Genomic DNA, 27628 nt, shown 5'->3' on the forward strand with positions numbered 1-27628 from the left:
CCTACCTATTAACACAGTGGAAGATTTTTATTAAGTAACTCAACCTAGGCAATACATTAAGGAGAAAATAAGTCACAATAGGAAAGACATGTATTTGTGTCTTAGATGAAACAATATTTTTATTAAATTGACTGTTTTAAAGTGTGTGTTGGGGGGTGCTTGTGTGCATTTGTATTAGCTATTCTGTGTATCCTATTCTTAGTCTGTGGTACATGGATTTCTTGGTAGAGAGCAGATATGAACCCCAATTTTGTATCAGGTGATAGTCTACAGGTTTTATCAGATTCTCTGATAGGTTTGAGGGAAAAAAGAAAAACCAAAAAGATTAATTAAATAGGACTCTTCAGCCATGTTATCTTATAATGTTTATAGGTATATATTGGGGAAATGTGGTTTTTGGGAATTTGTAATTTTCTGTTAAGCAGTTACTACCATTGTATTCTATATCAACATGCTTTTATTTTGATATTGAAGTTTAAAAAAGTGAATGACATTATATCTCATTTTTCTTTAGACCTTCTTCAGGAACAATTTTTAATGATGCTTTCTGGCTGGATTTAAATTATCTAGAAGTTGCCAAGGTAGCTCAGTCTTGTGCTGCTCACTTTACAGCTTTACTCTATGCAGAAATCTATGCAGATAAGAAAAGCATGGATGATCAAGAGAAAAGGTGATGGAATTTAGAATTTTTGGTTTTTAAAATTAATGTTGGCATTGTCTCAATAAGGGTATATAGTAAAGATTTATTTTGCCTCCTGTTCCCCATTTAAAAGATATTTTAGATAGAAATTTTGTTTTAAAGTGAAATTATAATAAATTTTTAAAAAGGAATATGTAATTCCTGCTCTGAAATAATAGGAATGTTTATTACTTAGGTATTATAAAAGTTTAACAGATAGCAAATTCCTATAGGAAAGAGTCCATACTTAATTTTCTGTATATTCCCCATAATAGCCCTAGCATTGAGAACTTAATTTAAGGGTGATAAATATTTTTCAAATGATTAAATTATTTCCTAACTTCAGTCAGATTAGATTTACCACTAATTTCTAAACTATTCAAGATTCATTTTGGATATAAAATATCCAAAATTATAATCCAAAATGGCTATAATGTGACTGATTTATTTCTGTGACTAATTTTCATTTCTTTATCTACCTATATTTCTAGTGAATTTAATTCGCTTTCCTCTGACTGAGTTAGAACTGTCGTAAGAATCTAATAAATATACTCCTAGATCATGGGGAAGAACAAAAAATAAGAAAGTAAGAGTAAAAAATAAAGTAAAACACTTTATTATCCCAACTGCTCTTTTCACATGTTTGTTCGTTTGAAATGGCCTGGGTCTCATTATTTCGCCCAGGCTGTGGTGCAGTGGTGCGATCATAGCTCACTGTAGCCTTGATCTTCCAGGCTCAAGTGATCCTCCTGCCTCAGCCTCCAAGTAGCTGGGACTATAGGCACACACCACTGCATCCAACTCATTTTTTTTAATTTTTATTTTTAATAGAGACAAGATCTTGCTATGTTGCTCAGGCTGGTCCCAAGCTTCTGCGTTCAAGCAGTCCTCCCACCTCAGCCTTTCAAAGTGCTGGGATTACAAGCATGAGCCGCTGCACCTGGTCCCAAATTGTTTTTTAAAGCGGTTATACCCATTTGTGTACAGAAATTTAGTTGATAAGGAAGTGGATCAGTAGGAAGCCTTATATTTGAAGAAGGGAGCCAAAGTATAACTGTTCCTAGTTTAGTTAAAAAAGTAAAGAAGATTGGGCACAGTGGCTCACGCATGTAATCCCAGCACTTTGGGAGGCCAAAGTGAGAGGATTACTTGTGACCAGGAGACTGAGACCAGCTTGGGCAACATAGTAAGACCTCAGCTCTACTAAAAATAAAAATAAATCAGCTGGGCATAGTGGCTTGCACATGTAGTCCCAGCAACTCAGGAGGCTGAGGGAGGAGGATCGCTTGAGCCCAGGAGGGAGAGGCTGCAGTGAGCCATGATTGTGCCACTGCACTCCAGCCTAGGCGACAGAGCGAGACCCTATCTCAAAAAAAAAAAAAAAAAAAATTAAAGAAGAAACTGGAATATGTATATAGGTAAATATTAGAGGCAGTATCACTTATGATAGTATTTATTTTATGTATTAGATTATTACTGTTATAGACACCACAGCTGTCATGGTTTTAGAATTGAAGTTACTTACAGAACTGAATGTTATATGTATAAAATGCATAAAGTTAAGGCCTTGAAGTAGGCAAATCTGAGTTCTAATCCTGTCACTTTCTAGTTTTATAGTCTTGGTTTAAGTGGATCCTACTGATCTACTTCCTTTTCAATAGTTAATATCAGATGTCTTAAATTTATATCTATTAAGTATTAAATTCTGTCTTGTGGTCTTTATTTGTGTGTCTGTAATTACTGATTGGGTTGAATTTCAGGTGAAACCACTGACAGTATATAGTACCTGAATTGGATAGCATCTGCTCTATTTTTAAACAATCCTATCTCTTTATAAATAATCATATTTTTGCATATAGGCTTCCCATATGTAGAAGATTATTCTTAAAATATAATTTTCATTCACAAATTCCTTTCCATCCTAGGTATAAATGGTATTATGTTTTAAAATATAAGTGATTTATTCTGTTTTGTTTGCCACCTTCATTAGTTTTTTTCTGTCAAAGTCTATAGTATATGTATTCAGGAGCTTCCAAATGTATGTTCTCATTAAAAGAGGTGTTCTTGTGACAAACAGAAGTCTTGCATTTGAAGAAGGAAGCCAGAGTACAACTATTTCTAGCTTGAGTGAAAAAAGTAGAGAAGAAACTGGAATAAGTTTACAGGTAAATATTAGAGGCTCTATTATTTATGACAGTATTTATCTCATACTTTGGGTTATTTTGTTATAGACACTGTACAGATGCCATGTGATTTTTAAACTGAATTTACTTACTGGACTAAGCATCATATATATAAAATTATGGTCTGAAGCTTAAGCCTTAGAGTAGACAGACTTGAGTTCTAATACTGACTCTGCCACTTCTTGAGTTCCTTATCTGAAAGACGAAAGTAAAACCACCTGTCTCAGAGTTTATATCATGCATTTTCTGCCATAGCACCCTGTTCATTTCCTTTATAGCACTTAGGGTTTATAATTACATATTTATTTGTTTGCTTGTTTATTGTATGTCACAGAAGAAGCAGATTGCCTCTTCTATAAATTTCTTGATATCCATTCTTAAATTGGCTCATGTTACTGTCTGGGATGCTTGCCGAATTTCTTTGGTCAACTCATTCCTCCACAATGACAATTTCAGCTTCTCCATTCTGCTTAAACCTCTCATCTTCTCTTCTATGCTGCTGCTTTCAGCCTGCCTCCTACTTGGAGAAAATAGAAGGCATAGAGAGGAAATCTCGCCACATCCCACTCTCAAACATTGAAATCTCCTGGCATCTCCTCCTTTAATAATCTTCCGTCATGTTACAGAAACAGTTTATCCTTCTATTTGAGACTAATTCTTCCTGTGCTTTGTTTTTTTATCTGCTCTTTCTCAGGTGCTTTATTTTTTAATATGCTGTTCTCCCTCTGAACTATGTTCTGAACATTTTAAAACCTCTCCTGTTTAAAAATTCCCTTTCTCACAAAGACAAAATAATTTCCCTCTTCCCTATGTTCTCTTTTAGGTATCACCCTCTCTCTTCCTTCCTCTCACAGACAAACTTTCTGAAAGAGTTGTCCATATTTGCTGTCTGCATTTCCCCCCCTTCCATTTATTCCAGTAAAATAGCACTTGCTAATGTCTCTCATAAACTTCATGTTGCTAAGTCTGGTGGTCACCTTTCATTCTTCCTTTTCCTTAATGTTTTATTAATACTTCACATCATCAACCATGCCTTGCTTGAACCGTGTTCTGTTTACCTTTTTGATCCACTCTCCTGATTTTTCTCCTTTAACTTTTGCCTTCTTCATAGGCTCCTCCTCTCTACTGAGTTTTTGGAATATCGTGTGTGTACTAAGCACTGCTAAGCATGGGTACTGAACTTTTCTACTCTGAGGACTTGATTTCACGTTATGAATAGAAACATTTGAGTTGGAACTATAGAATTATGCCAATATAAATGAATTTGTGTGTAGAAAATATTTCACAGAGCAAGCACCATATAGGCAGTTCAATTGCTTGATCAATTTTCTATGCAGTATAGTTCCTAATTTTTTCTATTTTATGTTTTTTTATGTTTTCATTTTTATTTAACTGAGATTGTTTTAAACAGAATATATCTTTTCTGTGTAAATTTTACAACAAAGATTTCAGTAACCAAACTACTTTATCCATATCAAATTTTACCAATTCCAATACAGTTTTGTGCTATTTTTCAAAGAAAAATCCATGACCTTTATTCTTACCAAATTGAGTTTTCAAGAGTCAGACTTTGTATGACTGTATTTTCTAATGTACAGTTTTTTTGTTTTTTTTTTCCAGACAGGGTCTGGCTCTGTTGCCCAGGCTGGAGTGCAGTGGTGCAGTCATAACACACTGCAAGCTCTGCCTCCCAGGCTCAAGCCGTCCTCCAACCTCAGCCTCACAAGTAGCTGGGACTACAGGCATGCCCCACCATCTCCAGCTAATTTTTGTAGAGATGGGTTTAGCCATGTTGCCCAGGCCGATCTTGAATTCCTGAGCTCAAGCAGTCTGCCTGCCTTGGCTACCCAAAGTACTGGGATTAAAGATGTGAGCCACTGCACCCAGCCCATGTACAGTTTTAGGTGTTGACAAGATTGGTTTTGTTTGTGTGATTTTTTTTTTATGTGATATAAGCCTGGTAGGTCGGTACTTATTTCTTATCTAATTCATGAAATTGTAGGCAATTCTTCTCAGGTAGACTACAGTCCTCCTGTTGTCTAGGACCAGTCTACTGTGTTGCTGATCCAAATCATTAGTATATACAGTGACCCTTGAACAGTGTAAGGGTTAGAGGTGCTAACCCCCTGTGCTATTAAAAATCAGGGTAAAACTAAATTAGTAGTCAAAAGTTAACTACTAATAGTCTACTGTTGACCAGAAGCCCTACCGATGATACAAACAACACAATTTTGTATATGTATTATATACTGTATTCTTAAATAAAGTAGCTTGAGAAAAGAAAATGTTATTGAGAAAATGATAAGGAAGAGAAAATGCATTTACAGAACTGTACTGTGTTTGTCAATACCGTAAGTTTATATCATCTGTTTACAAAGAATCATCTGTCTGAAATTGTAGGCAACCACTGCTGGTTGATATGTACTTTAGGCCTCAATCTACAGAATGTATCAAACAATTCACCTTTTTCTTGTAATGGCATGACTTTTCTCTGCATCTTGGAAGCACCTCCAGCCACTGTGGTGTTAATCAAGGCTTATAGTATTGCAGTAAACACAGTGAAAAAATACATGAGAACCTGGAGAGATTACTTTTCATTGCTAGATACAATTTACTAGAGAAATGAACTGCTCATGTGGAAATTATTAGTGTCACACGGCATTTTAAGCGGATACTCACAACACAATAATGTTACCGCAGTAGCAACTGAGGTAGCTGCAAAATTATTACAATAGTACAATATGTACGATAGTTAATCTTATGCAATTATGATTTAATACTGCATCTTTACATTTGTTTATATTTGTCTTAACCACAAATAATGCTGTGTACAGTGTGTGTGTGTAAGTTTTGATAAATTTTAACTTTTTGTAATAGATTTGTGTATGTTTTATGGTAGTAAATGATGAAATGTATCATATCAAATGTATACAAATGATAGAATGTATAGACTAGTTGTACATTTATTTTATGCATTCATGACATAACTTTTAAAAATTTTTTCAATAGTTCTAAACTGTGTGGTTTGTGAATTTTTTCAAATTGTGGCAAACCTCCAAAGAGTTTTCAATATATTTATTGAAAAAAAATCCACATATAAGTTGTCCTGCACAGTTCAAACTCGTGTTGTTTGAACTGTATTTCAGAGCTGTATTTCAGAATCATTACATTTTATTTCTATAACATAACATTTAGAGTTGGGAGTTACGTATTGGTAATGATACAATTTAAAATTTGCTAAATTTATAGACTGATTTTTTTTCCTTCTTCAATTTTTGTTGTTTCCATGTTTTCAGGATCTTCTCTTAGAAATCTACAGAAGTATAGGGGAGCCAGATAGTTTGTATGGCTGTGGTGGAGGGAAGATGTTACAACCCATTACTAGGTAAATTGCATTTTTCTAAACAACGGTATAGTAATTCTGTTTATGAAGGAGTTATGTGTGTGTAAAACCCAAAGCTATTTTTACAATCTTTTCTTATAGACTACGAACATATGAACACGAAGCAATGTGGGGCAAAGCCCTAGTAACATATGACCTCGAAACAGCAATCCCCTCATCAACACGCCAGGCAGGAATCATTCAGGTACATTGTTTCCCAGATTTGGTAAAGCCATCACTAGTGTAGTGCTGAGGTTATTTCAGTATGTTGGTGGATATTTACACAGCCAGATAAACTCTAGAGATAAGACTAGAAGTTATCTGTTTTTCAGAGGATTAGGCTAAACATTCAGGGATACTCCTGAAGCTGAGGGATGCAAAAAAAAGAGAAAAAATTCAGGGAGACACAGGAAAGTCAGACAGGTCATTGACCTAAAAGATAGTGTAGATTTCTTGATCATAGTGTTGTTGGATAACAATAGAAGACATTGCTTGAGCATATACAATGTGCCAGGTAGTGTACTTACTGCTTCACATGGAAAATCTCATGTAAACTATTTCTCATAGTTTGCAACAGAGTTGGTCCCAGAACCTGTTGTTTCTATTACTGGCTAATACTCCTTAGCCATTCTTCCATGAAATATTAGAGCCCTTTGAGCTCTATTTTTGTGTTTTTTGGGAAACATTAAACGATATTTTGGGATTAAAAAAATTTTTTTGGCCAGGCGTGGTGGCTTGCGCCTATAATCCCAGCACTTTGGGAGGCCGAGGCGAGCAGATCACGAGGTCAGGAGGTCCAGACCATCCTGGCTAACACGGTGAAACCCCGTCTCTACTAAAAATACAAAAAAAAAAAAAAAAAAAAAATTAGCCGGGTGTGGTGGCGGGTGCCTGTAGGCCCAGCTACTTGGGAGGCTGAGGCAGGAGAATGGCGTGAACCTGGGAGGCAGAGGTTGCAGTGAGCTGAGATCGCGCCACTGCACTCCAGCCTGGGCAATAGAGCGAGACTCCATCTCAAAAATAAATAAATAAATAAATAAATTTTAGAGATAAGGTGTCACCCTGTTACTGATGCTGGAGTGCATTAGCGTGATCATAGTTCACTGCAGCCTTGACCTCCCTGGCTCAAGGGCACCTCTCACTTCAGCCACCCAAGTAGCTGGGGCTACAGGTACACACTACCATACCCAGCTATTTAAAAAAAAAAAAAATTGTAGAGACAGGTCTTGGTTTGTTGTCCAGGCTGGTCTCAAACTCCTGGGCTCAAGTGATCCTCCTGCCTCAGCCTCCCAAAGTGCTGAGATTACAGGCATGAGCCACCACACCCAGCTGATATTTTGGGATTTTAAATGATATTGTAAACTAAAATTTGTCTAAGTTAATTTGTATGTTTGCTGTTTTTTTCTCTGGTTTTCTGTTGATATCTTTGATTACTTAACTTAAAAACAAAATAACTCCTGTTTAGGCCTTGCAGAATTTGGGACTCTGCCATATTCTTGCCGTCTATTTAAAAGGATTGGATTATGAAAATAAAGACTGGTGTCCTGAACTAGAAGAACTTCATTACCAAGCAGCATGGAGGAATATGCAGTGGGACCATTGCACTTCCGTCAGGTAAGAAATTTGACTTGATTTTTTTTTTTTTTTTGCCTCTCTCCTCATTCTAAACAACAACTGTTTTTCTCTTCTATGAATATAACAAGACTTGTTTTATATATATATATATATACACACACACACTATATATATATATATACATAGCATATATATAGTGTGTATGTGTATATATATGTGTATATATATATAAAAAAATATATAGTAGATGTTGCAAGCTATAGATAGCCCTAAATCCTTCAGTAAGATAGCAATAAGCAGTTAATGCACCTAGGCTTGAATTTTACTCTCTTATTCCATTAGGACAACTTCACCCCACCCCTAAATATTTCTAAAAACAGAAATATGAAAAGGGTTTTCGAAATGAGTATCATCTCGCATAGTTTGTTGGACTGAGGCATGCCAAGAAAAGTATAGGCATTCCTCTTTCTACTTCCTGCTACAAACATTTTAATCAGTAAGATAGCACTTATATTGGCTGGAGGATCCACAAAGGACTGCTTATCTTTATTTATGAAATATTTTCTTTTATTAAAAAATAATACGGCCAGGCACGGTGGCTCATGCCTATAATCCTAGCACTTTGGGAGGCCAAGGCGGGTGGATCGCCTGAGCTCAGGAGTTTGAGACCAGCCTGGGAAACACGGTGAAACCCTGTCTCTACTAAAATACAAAAAATTAGCCAGGCGTGGCAGCATGCGCCTGTAGTCCCAGCTACTTGGGAGCCTGAGGCAGGAGAATTGCTAGAACACGGGAGGCGGAGGTTGCAGTGAGCTGAGATAGCACCACTGCACTCCAGCCTGGACGACAGAGTGAGACTCTGTCTCTAAAAAAATAAAAAAAAATAATAATAATAATATGCCTACTCAGGGCTGGGCACAGTGTGGTGGCTCACACCTGTAATCCCAGCACTTGGAGAGCTGAGGCAGATGGATCACTTGAGATCAGGAGTTTGAGACCAGCCGGGCCAACATGGTGAAACTCCATCTCTACTAAAAATGCAAAAATTAGCTGGGTGTGCTGGTGCATGCCTGTAATCCAAGCTACTCGGGAGGCTGAGGCAGGAGAATGCTTGAACTTGGGAAGCAGAGGTTGCAGTGAGCCAAGATTGCACCACTGCACCCCAGCCTGGGCGACAGAGTGAGACTCTGTCTCAAAAAAAAAACAAAAAAACAAAAAAAACACTCAGTTACCCAGGAAGATAACATTTATAATCTGTATATAAGGTCACCATGTTTTCTGAATGAAAAGCCAAGCACCTAATCTAATAAAGGATTTCATATTTATGTAAAGTTTTTTGATAATATAAACCCTAAAAAATTAATTATGTTTAAGTATGTTTTGTTGCCTTTGTAGAAAAAAAAAATTATTGGCCGAGCGCGGTGGCTCATGCCTATAATCCCAGCACTTTGGAAGGCTGAGGAGGGTGGATCACTTGAGGTTAGGAATTCAAGACAAGCTTGGGCGACATGGTAAAACCCCATCTCTACAAAAAAATACAAAAGTTAGCTGGGCAAGGTAGCATGCATCTGTAGTCCCAGCTGCTTGGGAGGCTGAGGTGAGGGGATCCCTTGAGCCCAGGAGGTGGAGGTTGCAGTGAGCCAAGATCATGCCACTGCACTCCATCCTAGGCAACAGAGTGAGACTCTGTCTCAAAAAATAATAATTATTGGAATGCCTTTCAAATATTTCAGACTGTAAGACTGCTATAAAATTAGAGATATACCCTCATATTTTAAAAACCTTTTCCTGTGTGAGTTGATTCTTGCTTGCCTCTGTAAATCAATATATACTATTCTTTCCTTCCTCTTGTATTTCAGCTACACAGACCTCTCTGTGTTTTCTTGTCAGGCCAAGCTGTTTCTATCCAAGGGCCTTAGATGTATCTTCTCCTTTTCCCCCAGTTACCATGCGGGTGGCTTCTTTTCATTCGGACCCTAGTTAAATAATATTGTTTCTTCAGAGAGGCCTTTCTTGATTACCCATTCTATAATAGCCATCTAGCCATTTTGTTTTGTTACCCTGTTTTAATTCTCTGCATGTCCCTTGTTACTTTCCAATACTTATTTATTGTCTGTTCCTCCAAACCAGCACATAAATTCCATGAGAGTAGAGACCTGATCTGACTTGTCCACTTGTAAATTCCCCTTGTGCCTAGTGCCTGGCACATAATAGGTATTTATTGAATAAATAAATGAAAGTAGAGCATATTTAGAACCAGGCAGAGTATCTGAGTAATTTCCTTTTTTTCTGCTTAAAGAATTTAAATGACTCATAAAATTTGTATTTCTTACCAAAAATTCTAGAAATGCATTTTTTATAATGGAGAAATGTTAATTTAAAAATTTTGTCCTTTGGTGAAGCTATTTATACATGTATATCTTAGGGTTCTGTTTTTAAGTATATTTTTTTCTTTGACTTATCTCACAGCAAAGAAGTAGAAGGAACCAGTTACCATGAATCATTGTACAATGCTCTACAATCTCTAAGAGACAGAGAATTCTCTACATTTTATGAAAGTCTCAAATATGCCAGGTATTATGAAAAGACAAAGTTACTGTATTTTAACATTTAATGTCATGGCTTCTTTTCTGAAAACTTGAGAAACAATTTTAATGCAAGGATTTGCATTGATGAAGAGATAAAGACTTGGTGGCTGTGATCAGATGTTTCCTTGTAATTCTCTGCCCTCCTTCAAAACAAATTGTTTCTGGGATTCCAGGTTCATTCTTTACCCTGACCCTTCAAGAAAGTTTTGGTGATTCCCTCTTTGTTCTCTTCCTATACAAGTATCCTGAGAATTATATCTTGTCTCTTTTGGTAATTGTATGGCATTTAGTGTTCTAATTTATAAAATTGTAACTCATGGTTAATACTTACAAACTTGTTTTGAGGCACAAATGTGATGAGGCATGAGGAAATAATTATAATGGGGTAAACAAATGCAGCATTTTTAAAGCCGTAGTGACTTAATAAATCCTATGTTTATCACAGAAATAAAATTTACTATCATTTAAGTGCCTATGATATGCTAGCCACTGTTAGACTCTTTTCATATGTATTCTCTAATCATGACAATAACTATGGATGTGAAAAAAGGCTTAGAGAAGTCCAGTAACGTGCCCAAAGTTACACAGCTATAAGTGACAGAACTGCAATTTAGATCTAGGTCTGTGTGATTCCAAGGTTTACAGTTGATCCTTGAACCACTTGGAGGTTAGGAGTGCTGAGCCCCTCCTCCTCACACATTTGAAAATGTGAGTATTACTTTGACTCCTCAAAAGCTTAACTACTAATAGCTTACTGTTAACCAGAAGCCTTACCAATAACATAAGCAGTAGATTAACACATATTTTGTATAAGTATTATAATACCATATTCTTACAATAAAGTAAGCTAGAGAAAAGAAAATGTTATTGAAAATTATAAGGAAGAGAACATATATTTACTATTAAGTGGAAGTGGGTCGTCATAAAGGTCTTCATCCTTGCCACCTTCATGTTGAGTAGGATAAGGAGGAAGGGTTGGTCTTGCTATCTCAGGGGTGGCAAGGTGGGAGAAACTCTGAGTGTAAGTGGACCATGCATTTAAATTTGTGTTGTTCAAGGGTCAGTTGTATTTTGTTTCCACTGCTATTTTGTATTCACTGTTGCTTGTTAGTATTATTAGATCAGTAGCAAAGCCTATGATGAGAACTCTTTAACAACAAATTTGAACATTTATTTCCCTGAAAACCTTTTCTTTATTTTCAGAGTGTCTTTTCTTTTTTGCTACTAGAGTAAAAGAAGTGGAAGAGTTGTGTAAGCGCAGCCTTGAGTCTGTGTATTCGCTCTATCCCACACTTAGCAGGTTGCAGGCCATTGGAGAGCTGGAAAGCATTGGGGAGCTTTTCTCAAGGTATGTAATTCATATGACTTTGTTATCCTAAAGTGCAGCTTTTCTGTTACCAATAGTGACTTTAAAAAATAAAAACTATAGGCCGGGCACGGTGGCTCATGCCTGTAATCCTAGCACTTTAGAAGGCTGAAGTGGGTGGATCACTTGAGGTCAGGAGTTCAAGACCAGCCTGGCCAACATGGTGAAACCCTATCTCTACTAAAAATACAAAAATTAGCCAGGTATGGTGGTGGGCGCCTGTAATCTCAGCTATTCAGGAGGCTGAGGCAGGAAAATTGCTTGAACCCAGCACAACAGGCAGAGGTTGTGGTGAGCTGAGATTGCGCCATGGATTCCAGCCTGGGCAACAGAGCGAGACTCTGTCTCAAAAAAAAAAAACTATGTAGAGACCAAATGTGTGTGTTTCTTTCCTTTTATCAAGATATAAGTTGATTAGCCCTAGTGAATTGTGCTTTTATTAACATTTTCCAAAATAGTCATTGTAAAAATTTAAGTTTTAAAAATTCAGCTTAAGTGTGCTTTTCTCTTTATAACTTTTTCCCTGGCCTACCAAGATAAAATTGTTTCCTCATGTTTTTGCATAGCATGATAACACTCCATTCAGTTTTAGCACTACATTGTATTACTGTCATTTTATCTCTGCCTTGCTAAACTAGAAGCTCCCTTAAAAGTGGGAACCATTCTCTTGTTTATTGTTGTATACCTAGTGTTTTTGTTTTGTTTTATTTTTTTTTCTTTTTTTTATGTTTTTTTGAGACCAAGTCTCGCTCTGTTGCCCAGGCTGGAGTGTCATGGTATAATCTCAGCTCACTGCAGTCTCCACCTCCCAGGTTCAAGCGATTCTCCTGCCTCAGCCTCCTGAGTAGCTGGGATTATAGGTGCCCCGACAATGCCTGGCTAATTTTTCTACTTTTAATAGAGACGGGGTTTCGCCTTGTTGGTCAGCCTGGCCTCGAACTCCTGACCTCAGGTGATCCACCCGCTTCAGCCTCCCAAAGTGCTGGGATTGCAGGCGTGAGCCACCATGCCCGGCCCCCAATGTTTTCTCTTCTGGTGACTGATATTATGTTTAGTAAACATTCAGTGGATAGTGGATGTCAGTTAATTTGTAAAAGGTGTTCAGAAGGAATTGCTTCTTATAATGGTGAGAGGGAAATGATCCAGGGATTTTGGAAGATGAAATAGTATAGTTACTCAGGATGCTGTAGATCTAAATTCTTTCCTTTTATCAAGATATAAGTTGATTAGCCCTAGAGAATTGTGCTTTTATTAAACATTTTCCAAAATAGTCACTGTAAAAATTCAAGTTAAAAAAATTCAGCTTAAATGTGCTTTTCTCTTTATAACTTTTTCCCTGGCCCACCCAGATAAAATTGTTTCCTCATGTTTTTGCACAGCATGTTACACTCCATTCGGTTTTAGCACTACATTGCATTACTGTCATTTTATCTCTGCCTTGCTACTAGATAAAAGAAGTGGAAGAGTTGTGTAAGGGCAGCCTTGAGTCTGGCAGGATGACAAAGTAAAGTGTTTTGGGTCCTCAGTTTCCTCATTTCTAAAGTCAGGGATTTGTATTCGATGGTCTCTAAAGCCCCTTTTAGCCCTGCTATTTTGAATTACTATTATTATTATACGAGGGAAGAAAGAGGATATAAATGACTAAGGTCACTCTACCTTTATGCAAAAATAAAATTTGGAATATGTTTTGGAAGTAGAAAAGAGAAGGAAATTTTAGAGTCAGAAGAAAATAATAATAGTTTTTTCAAAATGACATAGCAGAAGACATACATATTAATGTGGCTTAGGAGGAAAATAAAGGAACAAAAGTCTTTTCTGCTTTCATTCATAAGTACATTGGCAGTACTTACTGCCAGAAATCAAGAAATTTTTCCTCTGAATGAAAGATTATCCTGCTAAAAAGAGTATAAAATTCTTTAAGAAACAGTGAATAGAATGGTAGTAACCAGAGGCAGGGAAGGGTGTTGTGGAGGGAGAGGATGAAGAGGGGCTGGTTAATGGGTGAAAAAACACAGGTAAATAGAAGAAATAAGATCTAGTGTTTGATAGCACAATAGGGCAACTGTAGTTAACAGCAATTTACTGTATATTTTTAAATAGCTACAAAAGAAGATTTGGAATGTTTCCAACACAAATGATAAATGTTTGAGATCATGGATATCTCAATTACCCAAATTTGATCACTACACATTGTATGCTTGTATCAAAATATCACATGTACCTCATAAATATGTACAACTATTATGTATCCATAAAAATTAAAAATAAATTTTAAAAAGAAGAAACACCTAAAGAATAATCTGGCTATTTCTTTGGTAGAGAGATAGGAAGAAGAGAAGCAGAGGGAAGGTTGGATGAACTGGTGAACAAATGCTTATGCTCTCAGATTACATTTCATTCATATACGTCAACCAAAACATTAAATAATAACAAACTAAATGCAGAAGCAGAGATAAGAATTCATCTCGTTCTGTTAATCCAGACATTAAAGAGATTTGCAAAAATGCAAAACAGTGCCATGCTCACTAAGTTTTGTTTTGTTTTGGGAAGTATACAGTTGAAATTCTTTATCTACAGGTTTCCATCTATAGATTCAACCAACCGCAGATCAAAAATATTTGAAAAAAAAATTTAAAGAATAGGGTATAACACTTATTTACATAGCATTTACATTATAGTAGGTATAATATGTAATTAGAGATTTATGTATAACCTATGCACATTCTCCTATTACACGTAATCTAGAGGTTATGTGTAATACTTTTTGGAAATGTTTAATAAAAGCACAATCTAGAGGTTACGTGTAATAGGAAAATGCCCTGCCATTTTAAATAAGGGACTTTGAACATCAGCATTATCAAGGTGTCTTGGAACCAATTTTCTGCAGATACAGAGAAACTACTGTAGTTATTTTTCCTAAAAATTGTTATTTATGATATATAGTAGATTTATTATTTTTGAATAAATTAATACATTTTAGATTTTTCTCAGTCTTTCTAATATGATATCATATCTAATATCAGTAGATATGGCCCAACAATCGAAAGTTCTTTGGGGTCTTCAATAATTTGTTTGATTGTAAAGGAGTTCTGCAAAAAGTTTGAGACCTGCTGTGGTAGGGCCATTTAGAGAGGAATTGAAGTTTTGGTTCCTAGCATTTTTGTTACTGTTCCTTCCCTATCAAGCAACTAAAAGAGCTTTCATTTCTTAGTCATCACTTTGTCGTCTTACTCTCCCTGCTTCCTCTTTCTTATTTCTTTCAATAAATGTCCCTGAAGGATTGGGTAGTATTTCATAGTTCAGTTATTTGGGAAGGATACTATTCATATAACCTAATTGTGCAATATGCCTTTTCTGTTCCTTTAATAAAGTTGGTAAATGAAACCTTTGCCAGATGCCAGCTTTTCCTTCACTGGATTGTGATTTTTTTGACAGCTGTAATTATGCATCAAGTCATCCCCAGTAGGGGGTCCCTCATTTCCTTGCTGACATGTCCTCATTACTACAGGCAGTATTGAAGCAGGACTAAAGATGGAGGCATTCTTTATGATAGGTCTGATGAATATGTTCTTGTTTCAGAAGAGTATTTAGAAGGGCTGCTTTTTGTAATGTCAGAGTATTAAAAAATTTTTTTGATGTTTGTCATCTGTGACCTCTCTGCTAATAACTCTTAAGAGCTCTGACCGCATAGCATTTTGTAGTTTTCTAAATTTTGATCCATATATAGGATTATTTACAAGTTCTAGTCTTGTCACTACAAAAGTTCCTTTGTATTATTATTAAATTATATCGTAAGTTCCAGAACTTACATAGTTTTTTTTTTTTTTCATTTCTCTTGCTTACATGAACTCTATGTCATGGCATTCAGATCAGTCACACATAGACAACTCTCTGAAGTATATATTAAGTGGCAGAAACACTCCCAGCTTCTCAAGGACAGTGATTTTAGTTTTCAGGAGCCTATCATGGCTCTACGCACAGTCATTTTGGAGATCCTGATGGAAAAGGAAATGGACAACTCACAAAGAGAATGTATTAAGGACATTCTCACCAAACACCTTGTAGAACTCTCTATACTGGCCAGAACTTTCAAGAACACTCAGGTAAATACATTTTAAAACTATGTCATCTTACCTCTTGACCTTCCTTTTATTATTTAAAAAACAGAAAGCCTGAGGGAAAAAGAAATGTCATTAAGAGATAGAGATCTCTATTAATATATAGTAAAAATAGTTGTTTAAGAGTTCCCATTTTGGAATTAGATCTGACTTTAAGCCTTGGGCAAGGTACTTAATCTTTTCTCAACCTCAATTTCCTGGTTATAAAATGAGAAGACACCTAACTTACTATATTGATAACAATTCAGTGATTTTATATACTGTGTGTATGTACACACAGATACACATACATACATATAGAGAGAGACAGACAGACAGACAGATAGGCAGACGTGGGGTGGGGAGATGTCATGCAGACAGAGAGGTCCTTAAGATAGTCCCTGACAAGTAGTTAAGTCCTCAATGAATGGTAGTTGCTGCTTTCATTATTATTATTATTCATGGTAGTAGTATCAGCAGTAAAAGTATTTATTCCCATATGTCATTTTCATTTCAGCTCCCTGAAAGGGCAATATTTCAAATTAAACAGTACAATTCAGTTAGCTGTGGAGTCTCTGAGTGGCAGCTGGAAGAAGCACAAGTATTCTGGGCAAAAAAGGAGCAGAGTCTTGCCCTGAGTATTCTCAAGCAAATGATCAAGAAGTTGGATGCCAGCTGTGCAGCGGTTTGTTTTTTTTATTGGCTGGATTAGTGTTTTACTGTTATTTAAAAAAACACAAATGTACTTTAAAATATTTTTAATAACAATTTTATTAGAGCCTTGAAATTACTAATTTATTAACAAGATATTGTAAAACTAGTCTTGAAAATTAATTTGTAAATGAAGTTTAGAAACTTTTTCCTATATATAACAATTCTATCAGTCTGTCATGTGGTCGATTCATTTAATATATCCCAGTATTAAGCCTTTAACTTCCTATAGAATTCAAGAAAGGTATGTGGGAAATGAATGAAATAGCTACTCTAAATTTGAAGTGACAAGTGAAAAAAGGGAAGAGGAAGTGAATGAGAGAACTAAATTAGAAAATAAAAGCAAGTTGGGACAATTAGGTTGTCAATCCAAATGCTTTGAAAATATCACATCTAATATTTTATCTAACATTACCTGTTGGTTTTTGCAAACTTATGTTGCTACTTCAGCTATAAACCCAGCATACACACTGGATAAAGTAGAGGCATTGGTGTCCCCAAGGTTTGTCTACAGTGGTGTCCCACAGACATGTACCTGCTTAGTGAATATCAGCTCACTGTGCTTTATTATTTATTTATTTATTTATTTTTTGAGACGGAGTCTTGCTCTGTCACCCAGGCTGGAGTGCAGTGGTACGACATCGGCTCACCGCAACCTCCACCTCCCTGGTTCAAGCAATTCCCCTGCCTCAGCCTCCCTTGTAGCTGGGATTACAGGCACATGCCACCATGCCCAGCTAATTTTTTTGTATTTTTAGTAGAGATGGGGTTTCACCATGTTGGCAAGACTGGTCTCGAACTCCTGAGCTCAGGCAATCTACCCGCCCTGTCCTCTGAAAGTGCTGGGATTACAGGCGTGAGCCACCACGCCCGGCCTTTACTGTACTTTTTGATGTTGGGCACTCATTGTATAGCATCTTCTGTTATTAGAGAAATCATTATACCAAAGCACTGAGTGCCAATATGATATGTGTAAATATTGCTTAATAGTATTAGCCCTGAAGTATGTGCTGTCTGGAGTTACCCAACTTCCTTGTACCTCAGTTTTCTAATCTGCAAATTGGGGTAATAATAGTACTTATTTAATAGGATTCTTGTGAGAATTAAATGAGTTAATATATATAAAGCCTTTACAAAGTGTCTGACATATATAAGTACTCAGTAAATGTGACTTGTTCCAATAATGGCAATAATAATAATAAACAGAGGATGATCGTTTCCTACATGGGATTATTAAAATAGTTGTATGGCAAAAGCAGATGAGGAAAAACTTTTTTTTCCCCACCCACCAAGGAAAAACATTTTTAACCTGCTTTTTTCCCCGTACATGAAGGGCAGTTGGGTACAGTCATGGTAATGCATTGTATTTTAAGATTTTGCCTTTCTTATACAGAACAATCCCAGCCTAAAACTTACATACACAGAATGTCTGAGGGTTTGTGGCAACTGGTTAGCAGAAACGTGCTTAGAAAATCCTGCGGTCATCATGCAGACCTATCTAGAAAAGGTAAGATTTTTGGAGCAACCCTTAAGATAGTTACTTAGCATGAATATGCTTCATCTTTTCATCAAGATGAATATATTTCAAAAGCAAATAAAAGTATGGTTTTATTTTTCTATATATTATTACTGTTGTAGCTCTGTATAGTCTCTAGGGTGGAGTGAAACATTGTTACAAAACGAAGCAGCCAATTTTGAAAGTAAGCCCAAGTATAGTATCTCTTCTTCCTCCTTCCTACCTCCACTACCAGCTACCCTTTCAGCAGGTTGTTTCTGATCATTTCTTCATTTATGCATCTACAAAAACAACTGATTAAGAATAGGCAAGTCAGCCCTTGCTCTTCATTAGCCCAGCCACCCACAAGTAAAGGCTTCAATATACTAGCCCCTTTGACTTTCCTGTTTCTCCCTCTTATTCCTTTAGATTCACTAATTTTGGAAATAGTTACCTCACTAAATAAGTGTAGCATGAAACACATGATGCAATTGTCTTTCTTTTCTTTTCTTTTTTCTTTGAGATGAAGTTTCACTCTGTCGCCCAGGCTGGAGTGCAGTGGCGCAATCTCGGCTCACTGCAACCTCTGCCTCCTGGGTTCAAGCGATTCTCCTGCCTCAGCTTCCCAAGTAGCTGGGACTACAGGAGTGTGCCACCACACCCGGCTAATATTTTTTATTTTTAGTAGAGACAGGGTTTCGCCACATTGGCCAGTCTGGTCTCGAACTCCTGACCTCAAGTGATCCACCTGCCTCGGCCTCCCAAAGTGCTGGCATTACAGGCGTGAGCCACCACACTCAGCCTGATTGTCTTTAAATTTTATAAAGTTCTCTGTTTTTGCAGAGTTCTTTACAAGTATTAGCTGTCTGGGTTATTTCTAAACTGTCAAAGTTGTTTTGAAAAGTCAAGAAAATACCATAGTTCAGGGCTGTCCAATCTTTTGGCTTCCCTGGGCCACACTGCAAGAAGAATTGCCTTGGGCCACACATAAAATATACTAACATTAATGATAGCTAATGAGCTTAAAAAAAAATCACAAAAGAAATCTCATAATGTTTTAAGAAAATGTACGAATTTGTGTTGGGCCACATTCAAAGCCGTCCTGGGCCACATGCGGCCCATGGGCCATTGCAATAGTTCATATAATTTAGCTAGCTTTTATATGTATATAAGTTAAACTTTAGTGTATTACCTTAATTTGAGTGATTCTTTAGATGTATTTAGTATTTGTAAATATAATTTAAATTGGTTGTGTTTTCTTGAAGGCAGTAGAAGTTGCTGGAAATTATGATGGAGAAAGTAGTGATGAGCTAAGAAATGGAAAAATGAAGGCATTTCTCTCATTAGCCCGGTTTTCAGATACTCAATACCAAAGAATTGAAAACTACATGAAATCATCGGAATTTGAAAACAAGCAAGCTCTCCTGAAAAGAGCCAAAGAGGAAGTAGGTCTCCTTAGGGAACATAAAATTCAGACAAACAGGTAACTAGGTTTCTACAAGTGACAATTTTATGTTCACCAGTTAACTGAGTGAGTGTTTTTGCATAGAAAGAGTGACTTGGTCTTTTTATCTGATATAGTTTTGAGCTCTAAAGGTCGGCTTAACTATATATAGATTATCTTGGTCTTTTGGGTTCTTTTCGGTTTTTGTTTTTTGTTTTTTGTTTTTTGAGACAAGGTCTCACTCTGTCACCCAGGCTGGAGTACAGTGGCGTGATCACTGTACTCCAGCTCACTGCAACCTCGACCTCCTGGACTCAATTGATTCTCCCCCTCAGCCCCCGAAATAGCTGGGGCTACAGGTGCACGCCATACCTGGCTAATTTTTGTATTTTTTGTAGAGATGGGGTTTTGCCATGTTGCCCAGGTTGGTCTCAAACTCATGGGCTCAAACGATCTGCCCACCTTGGCCGCCCAAAGTGCTGGGATTACAGGTGTGAGGCACTGTGCCCTGTCTGTCTTGGTCCTACTGTAGTTAATCACAAATTAGTATGTAAGATATTGACATGTGTTCTTTTGTGAATAATTCATGCTCTGCTTCTAAGTTCATTGTGGAGAATATAGATATTAGCTTTCTGTTTTGCTTTTTTGGTTTGTTTGTTGGTATCGTAGTGGAAAAGGAGATAGATATTGAAATTAATTACAAAAGTTACCTATTTTGATGTAATTAAATCCCTTTATTTAAGCCTGTCTTGAATCTGTATATTTTAGTGTAAGCAGAGGTGTAAGTTAGCTAAATAGCTTGGGGAGAGTCCCCTTTGTCCTTCGATGCTTAGGAAGGTGTGTGAATTGCACAGTTAAGACAAAAGTAAGTTTATTCCCTTTATAATCCTTAGAAGTTTGCTTTTTTCCCTGGGATAAAAACCCAACTTTTTTCATTTATGTTGTATATCATGTGTGATTTTGTAGTTCTGTTAAAGTTCATGGCTTTTGTGTTTTACCTTAATTATTCTATGCAAGATACACAGTAAAGGTTCAGCGAGAGCTGGAGTTGGATGAATTAGCCCTGCGTGCACTGAAAGAGGATCGTAAACGCTTCTTATGTAAAGCAGTTGAAAATTATATCAACTGCTTATTAAGTGGAGAAGAACATGATATGTGGGTATTCCGACTTTGTTCCCTGTGGCTTGAAAATTCTGGAGTTTCTGAAGTCAATGGCATGATGAAGGCAAGTGTTACTCAGCCCAATATTCTACCCTGTGCTTGAAAAACTTAGACATAAGCCCCTTGATGTCAGGAATCGTGTATACCTCTTTGTATTCGTAGCACTTGGTCCAGTGCTCTACACATGAGTAGCATTTTGTAGTTTTCTAAACTTTGATCCATATTTAGGATTATTTACAAGTTCTAGTCTTGTTTCTACAAAAGTTCCTTTGTATTATATAAGCTGACAAGCTGTAAATGATGCAAGTTTGTGTGGAGGTGAGAGAATTTAGCTTGGTCCTATGTCTTTGCAGTTACCATAGGAGAGTGTCTAGAATGGGGCATTAGATTGGAGGATTTAGAAAGCAGTTAAAGATGATGTGATCACAGGTGGGTTTTCCCCCTGCTGCAGAAATCTGGGATTTTTACAATAAATTACTTTTGTAAGTAGAGAAAATATATTTTTCAGAAAATGTCAAGACAGCAGTATTGTATAAGTTTTTCTTTGAAAACCTTAGATTATAGTGATGACACCTAATATTAAATTTAAGTTGACAAGCTATATATTGTTAGTCAATTTGAAGGTTAGAGATAAAATGTTTCTCCTGCAGGAAAATAATAAGACTCATAATAGATACAGTCAATCTCTGCTGTAGTATACACTAAATATTACTTTTGGCCTATGGGGAAAAGCAATTACTTCATTTTATTGTACACTGACTTCTCAGGAATCAAGATCACAGTCACACTCAGATCACATTTGTCTTCCTTAGATTTTTTGGAATATAAACAGTACCAAGTATTCTAGTTCTGAATCCAGTTTAATTTAGGACCAAATATTTTGATTTACCAATGCATTAATCTAGAGTACCCATTAGAAAGACCTTCAGATAAGAAAAGAAATGAAGGAAAACAATATAGTTAGTGAAGTTTTGTTAACCACTTGTGCTAATAGAGGAGCACTGTCTTAAAATAACTTACTTGCTTAGATGTGAGAATATTTGAAATACCTTGTTTCTTAATTTTGTGTCTTTTTTTTAATGGTAGAGAGACGGAATGAAGATTCCAACATATAAATTTTTGCCTCTTATGTACCAATTGGCTGCTAGAATGGGGACCAAGATGATGGGAGGCCTAGGATTTCATGAAGTCCTCAATAATGTAAGTAAACCTGAAAATCAAACCACAATAATTATTTTTATTCTATTTTTACTATATATTATATAAAGTATATATACCATTCCCTCTAAGAAATGGAAATACAAAATTTTGTATTTTTTGTCTTCTCACATCACATAAGTTACTCATTTTCTCTCTCTAATTCCTCATAGGCCTCTGCCTTTTTCTCACACATGCAGGCATACATGCTCTACCCACTGCAGTATCTAGACAGTAATACACATTTTAATGTTAAGCAAAATGAAAAATATGGATTATATTTTTTTGTTTATTTGCATAAATCTAATAGTTCTTAATTTTCTTACAGCTAATCTCTAGAATTTCAATGGATCACCCCCATCATACTTTGTTTATTATACTGGCCTTAGCAAATGCAAACAGAGATGAATTTCTGACTAAACCAGAGGTAGCCAGAAGAAGCAGAATAACTAAAAATGTGCCTAAACAAAGCTCTCAGCTTGATGAGGTATTTGGATTAAACATACGTACCTTTTAGAAGTGTGATATTCAGTCTTTCCTAGAATATTTCTTTTTAAAATCTTGTGTTATTAAGATGCCATCTAAAATCGGTTCAAGGCTGGCACGGTGGCTCACGCCTGTAATCCCAGCACTTTGGGAGGCTGAGGTGGGTGGATTACTTGAGGTCAGAGGTCAGAAGTTCGAGACCATCCTGGCTGACCGACACAGCGAAACCCTGTCTCTACTAAAAATACAAAAAATAGCTGGGCATGGTGGTGGGCATCTGTAGTCCCAGCTACTCGGGAGGCTGAGGCAGGAGAATCACTTGAACTCGGGAGGCGGAGGTTGCAGTGAGCCAAGGTTGCACCATTGCACTCCAGCCTGGGCAACAAGAGCGAAACTCTGTCTCAAATTAATTAATTAATTAATTAATTAAAATTGGTTCAAAATTCCTTAATATTTGTCAAAGCATAGGAGATACCAGTAGTAGTTTACTTTTTTCCTCAAAGCAGTTGGCAAAGTGAAACAATAGATTTTGAAAGGCACCTAAGTCATTGACGAGAGTATGTATCTTTGATGTATTTCATTTATGACTGTTTTGTTTGTATCTGAGGAATTATAATCATTCCATTGTCTAGATTTGTGCATAAATTCTGTTTTTCTCTTTGTTTTTCTAACTCTGAGAAGTTTAAATGTTGGGTAGTTCCTTATGTAATGTTTTTTATTTGTTTTTTATTAATAGGATCGAACAGAGGCTGCAAATAGAATAATATGTACTATCAGAAGTAGGAGACCTCAGATGGTCAGAAGTGTTGAGGCACTTTGTGATGCTTATATTATATTAGCAAACTTAGATGCCACTCAGTGGAAGACTCAGAGAAGTATGTGTTTCAAAGAAGAAACGTTACTTTCTTGCTGTGTTACTCTCTGTAGAGATATATTAGTTATAGAGCCTAATAAGTAAATCTGCTTAAAATCACAAACGTAATCCAAAAGCTTAATTTATATCTGATAGCTTCAACATTCCCTGGTTACTTTTTCACTTAATATCTCTTAATAGAACTGATAATAGGTGACTACACTAAATTAATTATTTGATTTCTTCTGATAATCTTCTGGCATACATACTTATTACAGAGAATTGCATAGAGGCAAGTCTATTAAAATAATTGAATAACTGAACATTTCTAGCCTCAAAAGTTTTTTTAAACGATGTGGTTACTAAAACTGCCCTGGGACTTAAAAACAAAAAAAGGCTTTACCATTTCTTCCATAGGTGCTAAAATGCCATTATTTAATTATTATTCTTGCTGTGTCAGTTCAAATAATTACAAGCTGCTATATAATCTTTGGTTTTGTGACTAGTCTCTAAGTATGCTTCTAAGTATCTCCCCATACTTTAATAATTGTATTTTTTTCTATTCAGAATCATATCTTCAAGTTTAAATTCTTATTACTTGAAAACGAATGGGACTTCACATATTGTTTCTCTAAGCAAACAAAAAGCATTGACATGTCTTTTAGTTGCATTTAATGGTAATGTGACAGGAGTATGTTATCTACGTACTATGCAAACTATTACGTAATTATTTTAAGATGTTTAGTCTGGTTCCTCAGGTGGAATCTGGTCTAGTTACCCTTGTCAGGTAACCTGCAAATTTACTTGAAGCTACATTAACCACTGTTGAGCTTTGACTCTGAGCTGCATAGTGGCCAAAGCCCAGAGTCTTCATTTCTCAATCAGAGCCTGAACCACAGATTAGCAACAAGTTGGGGCCAGTGGTATCTGCTGACTATTCCTGCTTGACCTTCAATGCTGTTCCTCAGTTTGTCACTAAAATCTCTTCATTTTTAAATACAGAAGGCATAAATATTCCAGCAGACCAGCCAATTACTAAACTTAAGAATTTAGAAGATGTTGTTGTCCCTACTATGGAAATTAAGGTAATTTGCAATTAACTCTTGATTTTTTTTTAACTAAATTTTTTTTATTAGATTGAACCATTTGAAATAGTATTTTTATGTAGGTCAAAATTGGTTAAATATTGGCAAATTTCATATGTTTCAACCTATAATTTCTCAGTATTATATTTCCTTTGCCCAAGCCCTAAAATACTCAAAAGCTTCTCCTGCTTTCTTTTCCATTGCCTTCTGTTCTACACCTCCCATCTTTCTTATGAAGGTCTATAGACTGTTACTTTCATTGGCCAGAAGGAGAGTTTCCGTGTGCTTATGCCAAGATTAATTTTTGACTTGGCAAGGAAGGTTCCAATTGTCATATATTGTTTTTAAAAATTCTATGTGCAGTAAAATGTATTGGCTGTGATATATCACAGTATTAAGTAATATAGTATATATTATTAAAATATTAAGCTGACTTCATATGCATGATACACTTAGCTCTGTTCTAATATTCTTTTATTGCAAGAAATAATGGAAGTAATTTCATGTGGGCAGGGATATATCTAATAAGGGTTATAAGTTTAGAAAATGATCATCTTAAATACATTGTCTTTCTTTTCATTTTGCAGTTTAGTGCTTAGTATCTAGTTACTTGATTTGAAATGTAGCTGTATCATGTGGATTAACTGCTATTTTTCTAGCTATATCAGCTAAGTGATTTCGCTGAATATTTCCTTAAAATACCAGATTTAGCAGTTACAACCCAGAAAACTCCTTCTACTGTTTTCCAAAATTTACTTTATGTTTTTGTGAGGAGTTATTTCTCAGATGACTTTACGTATATTAGTGAATCTTTGATGAAACAGTAGTTAAAGTTACGAGCGTGAGCCACCACACCCGGCCTAAAGTTGTAGTTCTTAACCACTATCACATCGTCATTTGTTTCTGTTTAATATTAAAATTGCCATTTATAATGTATTTTTCTTTAAGTGAAAATAGTATATCTGACCTATTATCAATCATGTTTATACTTTTATTAGGTGGACCACACAGGAGAATATGGAAATCTGGTGACTATACAGTCATTTAAAGCAGAATTTCGCTTAGCAGGAGGTGTAAATTTACCAAAAATAATAGATTGTGTAGGTTCCGATGGCAAGGAGAGGAGACAGCTTGTTAAGGTGAGCCTTCCCTTCTCTGGCTTAGCCCTTAGAGTTTTAGTGATGAAAATTTTTAGTTCATATTTTCTTTCTGCTTTATTTGGGATTTTGTCTTTATTTTGAATACTTACAAATGAGGAAGATTTGTAGAGTAGAAATGCATTATTTTCTAGAACCAGGCTTTTCTCCATTTTTTTTGTGTCTCTGAAAGACAATCATTATTATATGGTTGATTCAAGTAAAAGAATACCATTAACATGTACAGACATGTACAGTGAGCTTGCTTCTTGTGAAAAAAAATACTTTGGTGTCTGTCTCTTATTTCCTTGAATAGTGCAAGTTGACGTCCTTTGCATCAGTATACCGGGTCTCATAGTGTGCCAAGTGCTATTTAATGTACCAAAAAGGGAGAGCATTCTTCCCTTACCATTTGCTGACGAGCTCTTTGGGTCCTACTGGGGAGTGGTGGAAAGACACAGTGCTGTTTTACTCAGGTGTTTGCAGTATGCCTTCCTAGAGGGGACTTCCAGTTAATCTAATTACAGAAGTAGCGAGGGGAAACTTTGTAAATCAGTGTAAATGTTGTAGCTTATTCTAAATGAAAGAATGGCAGTAGGTATTCAATTATTTGGGAGACTGTCAAGAGGTGCACAGATGCTCAGATTGGTTTGAGTGCCCTTTGCTATTCTCAGATGACTCTGTGTTTTTATAATAAAATAAACTGTACTTGTTTATTCATGCTTAATTATTCTGAAGGGCCGTGATGACCTGAGACAAGATGCTGTCATGCAACAGGTCTTCCAGATGTGTAATACATTACTGCAGAGAAACACGGAAACTAGGAAGAGGAAATTAACTATCTGTACTTATAAGGTAACTATTTGTACTTCTGTTAGTTCACCAAAAACATATAAAAGATGCCATTTGGTTGGGTGAAGTGGCTCATGCCCATATTCGTAATGCTTTGGGAGGCCAAGGTGGGAGGATTGCTTGAGGCCAGGAGTTCGAGACCAGCCTCAGCAACATAGTGAGACCCCATCTTGACAAAAAGTTAAAAAAAAAAAAAAAGCCAGGGATGATGGCATGTGCTTGTAGTCCCTTAGCTACATGGGAGGCTGAGGTGGGAGGATCACTTGAGTCCAGGAGTTTGAGGCTGCAGTGAGCTCAAACTCTGCAGTGAGCCCCAGTCCAGCCTGAGCAACACAGCAAGATCCCGTTTAAAAAAGAAGAAGAAGAAGAAGATGCCATTATTTGGACCAGGAGTCTACAAATGTTTTCTGTGAAGGACCAAATAATAAAGATTTATTTTCTTTGTAAAAAGTATTTATTAATGTTAATTATAGTTAGGTGTTTCTTATAGTCAACTGAAGTACTTTTTCCTTTTTTTTCTACTCAACAATATGTCACAGAAATCTTTCTCATTTTTTAACAGCTGCATTGTGTGTATGTATGTAGTTTTTTATACAAGTCCTTACCGATGGGCATTTGGGTTGTTTTCAGTCTTTTGCTGCTACAAACAATGCTGTATTGTAGTGAATAACCTTGAACATACAAATTTCATACATGCGCAGGCAAATCTGTAGCATGGATTTCCAAAAGTTGGATTGCTGGGTTAGAGGATACATGCATCTGTAATCTGGTACATATTGCCAAATTACTCTCAATGGGAGTGTACCCACTTACATTTCCTCTAGCTATTTGCCTGAGAAGACAATCCTCAGTCACATTCTATGAGCTGATCATCTTTGACTCTTATATTAATTATTCATTTAACCAGTTTAGAAATAACAATAAATCCTTATTTTGAAGGGCCTATTTTCCATAGGTTTGTCTTTTGTGATTTCATTCCTGTACCTCATTTATAAACTTTCTCCTTCTATAAATGTTGTAACAGGGACTATGGGCGACATGTGCTTTTTTGTATATTTCTAGTTTTCCACTATGAACGTGTTTTATTTTTAAAATAATGGCTAAATTAAAAGCCCTAAATAGGGGAGTGAAGAAGAATAAATTAGATCTACCCTCCAAAATGCTGCTTGAGTTAGGCTATTGTAATAAAAAGCAGAACTTGGTTTTGAGCTTCTTAACTGCTTTCAGAGACTAAATATAAAACTTATTGGTTGGGAGAGGGGCATACTGTTCATTAAGGAAAGCACAATTTTTTCCTTAGCCTTCAAGTTTGTGAGAAATTTGTGACATGGAACCTTC

General features: G+C 36.1%; 2 protein-coding genes across 8 annotated transcripts in view; one reads left to right on the plus strand and one right to left on the minus strand.

Moving 5' to 3' along the window:
- Positions 1-27628, plus strand: part of ATM (ATM serine/threonine kinase) — a 146784-nt gene that overhangs the window by 87275 nt on the left and 31881 nt on the right. For both annotated transcript variants that reach the window (XM_057299233.2, XM_055094794.2), the window contains 18 exons: positions 515-670; positions 2757-2844; positions 6159-6247; positions 6347-6449; positions 7710-7858; positions 10289-10393; positions 11636-11755; positions 15642-15876; positions 16388-16555; positions 17975-18088; positions 19342-19559; positions 20538-20745; positions 21768-21881; positions 22207-22365; positions 23101-23239; positions 24220-24302; positions 25301-25441; positions 26177-26293. In XM_057299233.2, the coding sequence (XP_057155216.1) occupies positions 515-670; positions 2757-2844; positions 6159-6247; positions 6347-6449; positions 7710-7858; positions 10289-10393; positions 11636-11755; positions 15642-15876; positions 16388-16555; positions 17975-18088; positions 19342-19559; positions 20538-20745; positions 21768-21881; positions 22207-22365; positions 23101-23239; positions 24220-24302; positions 25301-25441; positions 26177-26293 (2506 nt within the window). The remainder of the gene's footprint in view (positions 1-514; positions 671-2756; positions 2845-6158; positions 6248-6346; positions 6450-7709; positions 7859-10288; positions 10394-11635; positions 11756-15641; positions 15877-16387; positions 16556-17974; positions 18089-19341; positions 19560-20537; positions 20746-21767; positions 21882-22206; positions 22366-23100; positions 23240-24219; positions 24303-25300; positions 25442-26176; positions 26294-27628) is intronic.
- C9H11orf65 (chromosome 9 C11orf65 homolog) overlaps positions 1-27628 on the minus strand; it is a 156931-nt gene that overhangs the window by 1637 nt on the left and 127666 nt on the right. For 4 of the 6 annotated variants that reach the window (XM_063608259.1, XM_063608257.1, XM_063608260.1 and 1 more), the window contains one exon: positions 25458-25624. The exons of 1 other annotated variant lie outside the window; for it this stretch is intronic. In XM_063608259.1, coding sequence (XP_063464329.1) covers positions 25590-25624 — 35 coding nt within the window. In that variant the 3' untranslated portion in view covers positions 25458-25589. Of the gene's footprint in view, positions 1-23781; positions 25625-27628 lie in introns of those variants that run through there. One more of the 6 variants, XM_055094805.2, reaches the window with a different exon arrangement.

This window comes from Pan paniscus, chromosome 9, assembly GCF_029289425.2.
Source record: "Pan paniscus chromosome 9, NHGRI_mPanPan1-v2.0_pri, whole genome shotgun sequence".
NCBI lineage: Eukaryota > Metazoa > Chordata > Mammalia > Primates > Hominidae > Pan > Pan paniscus.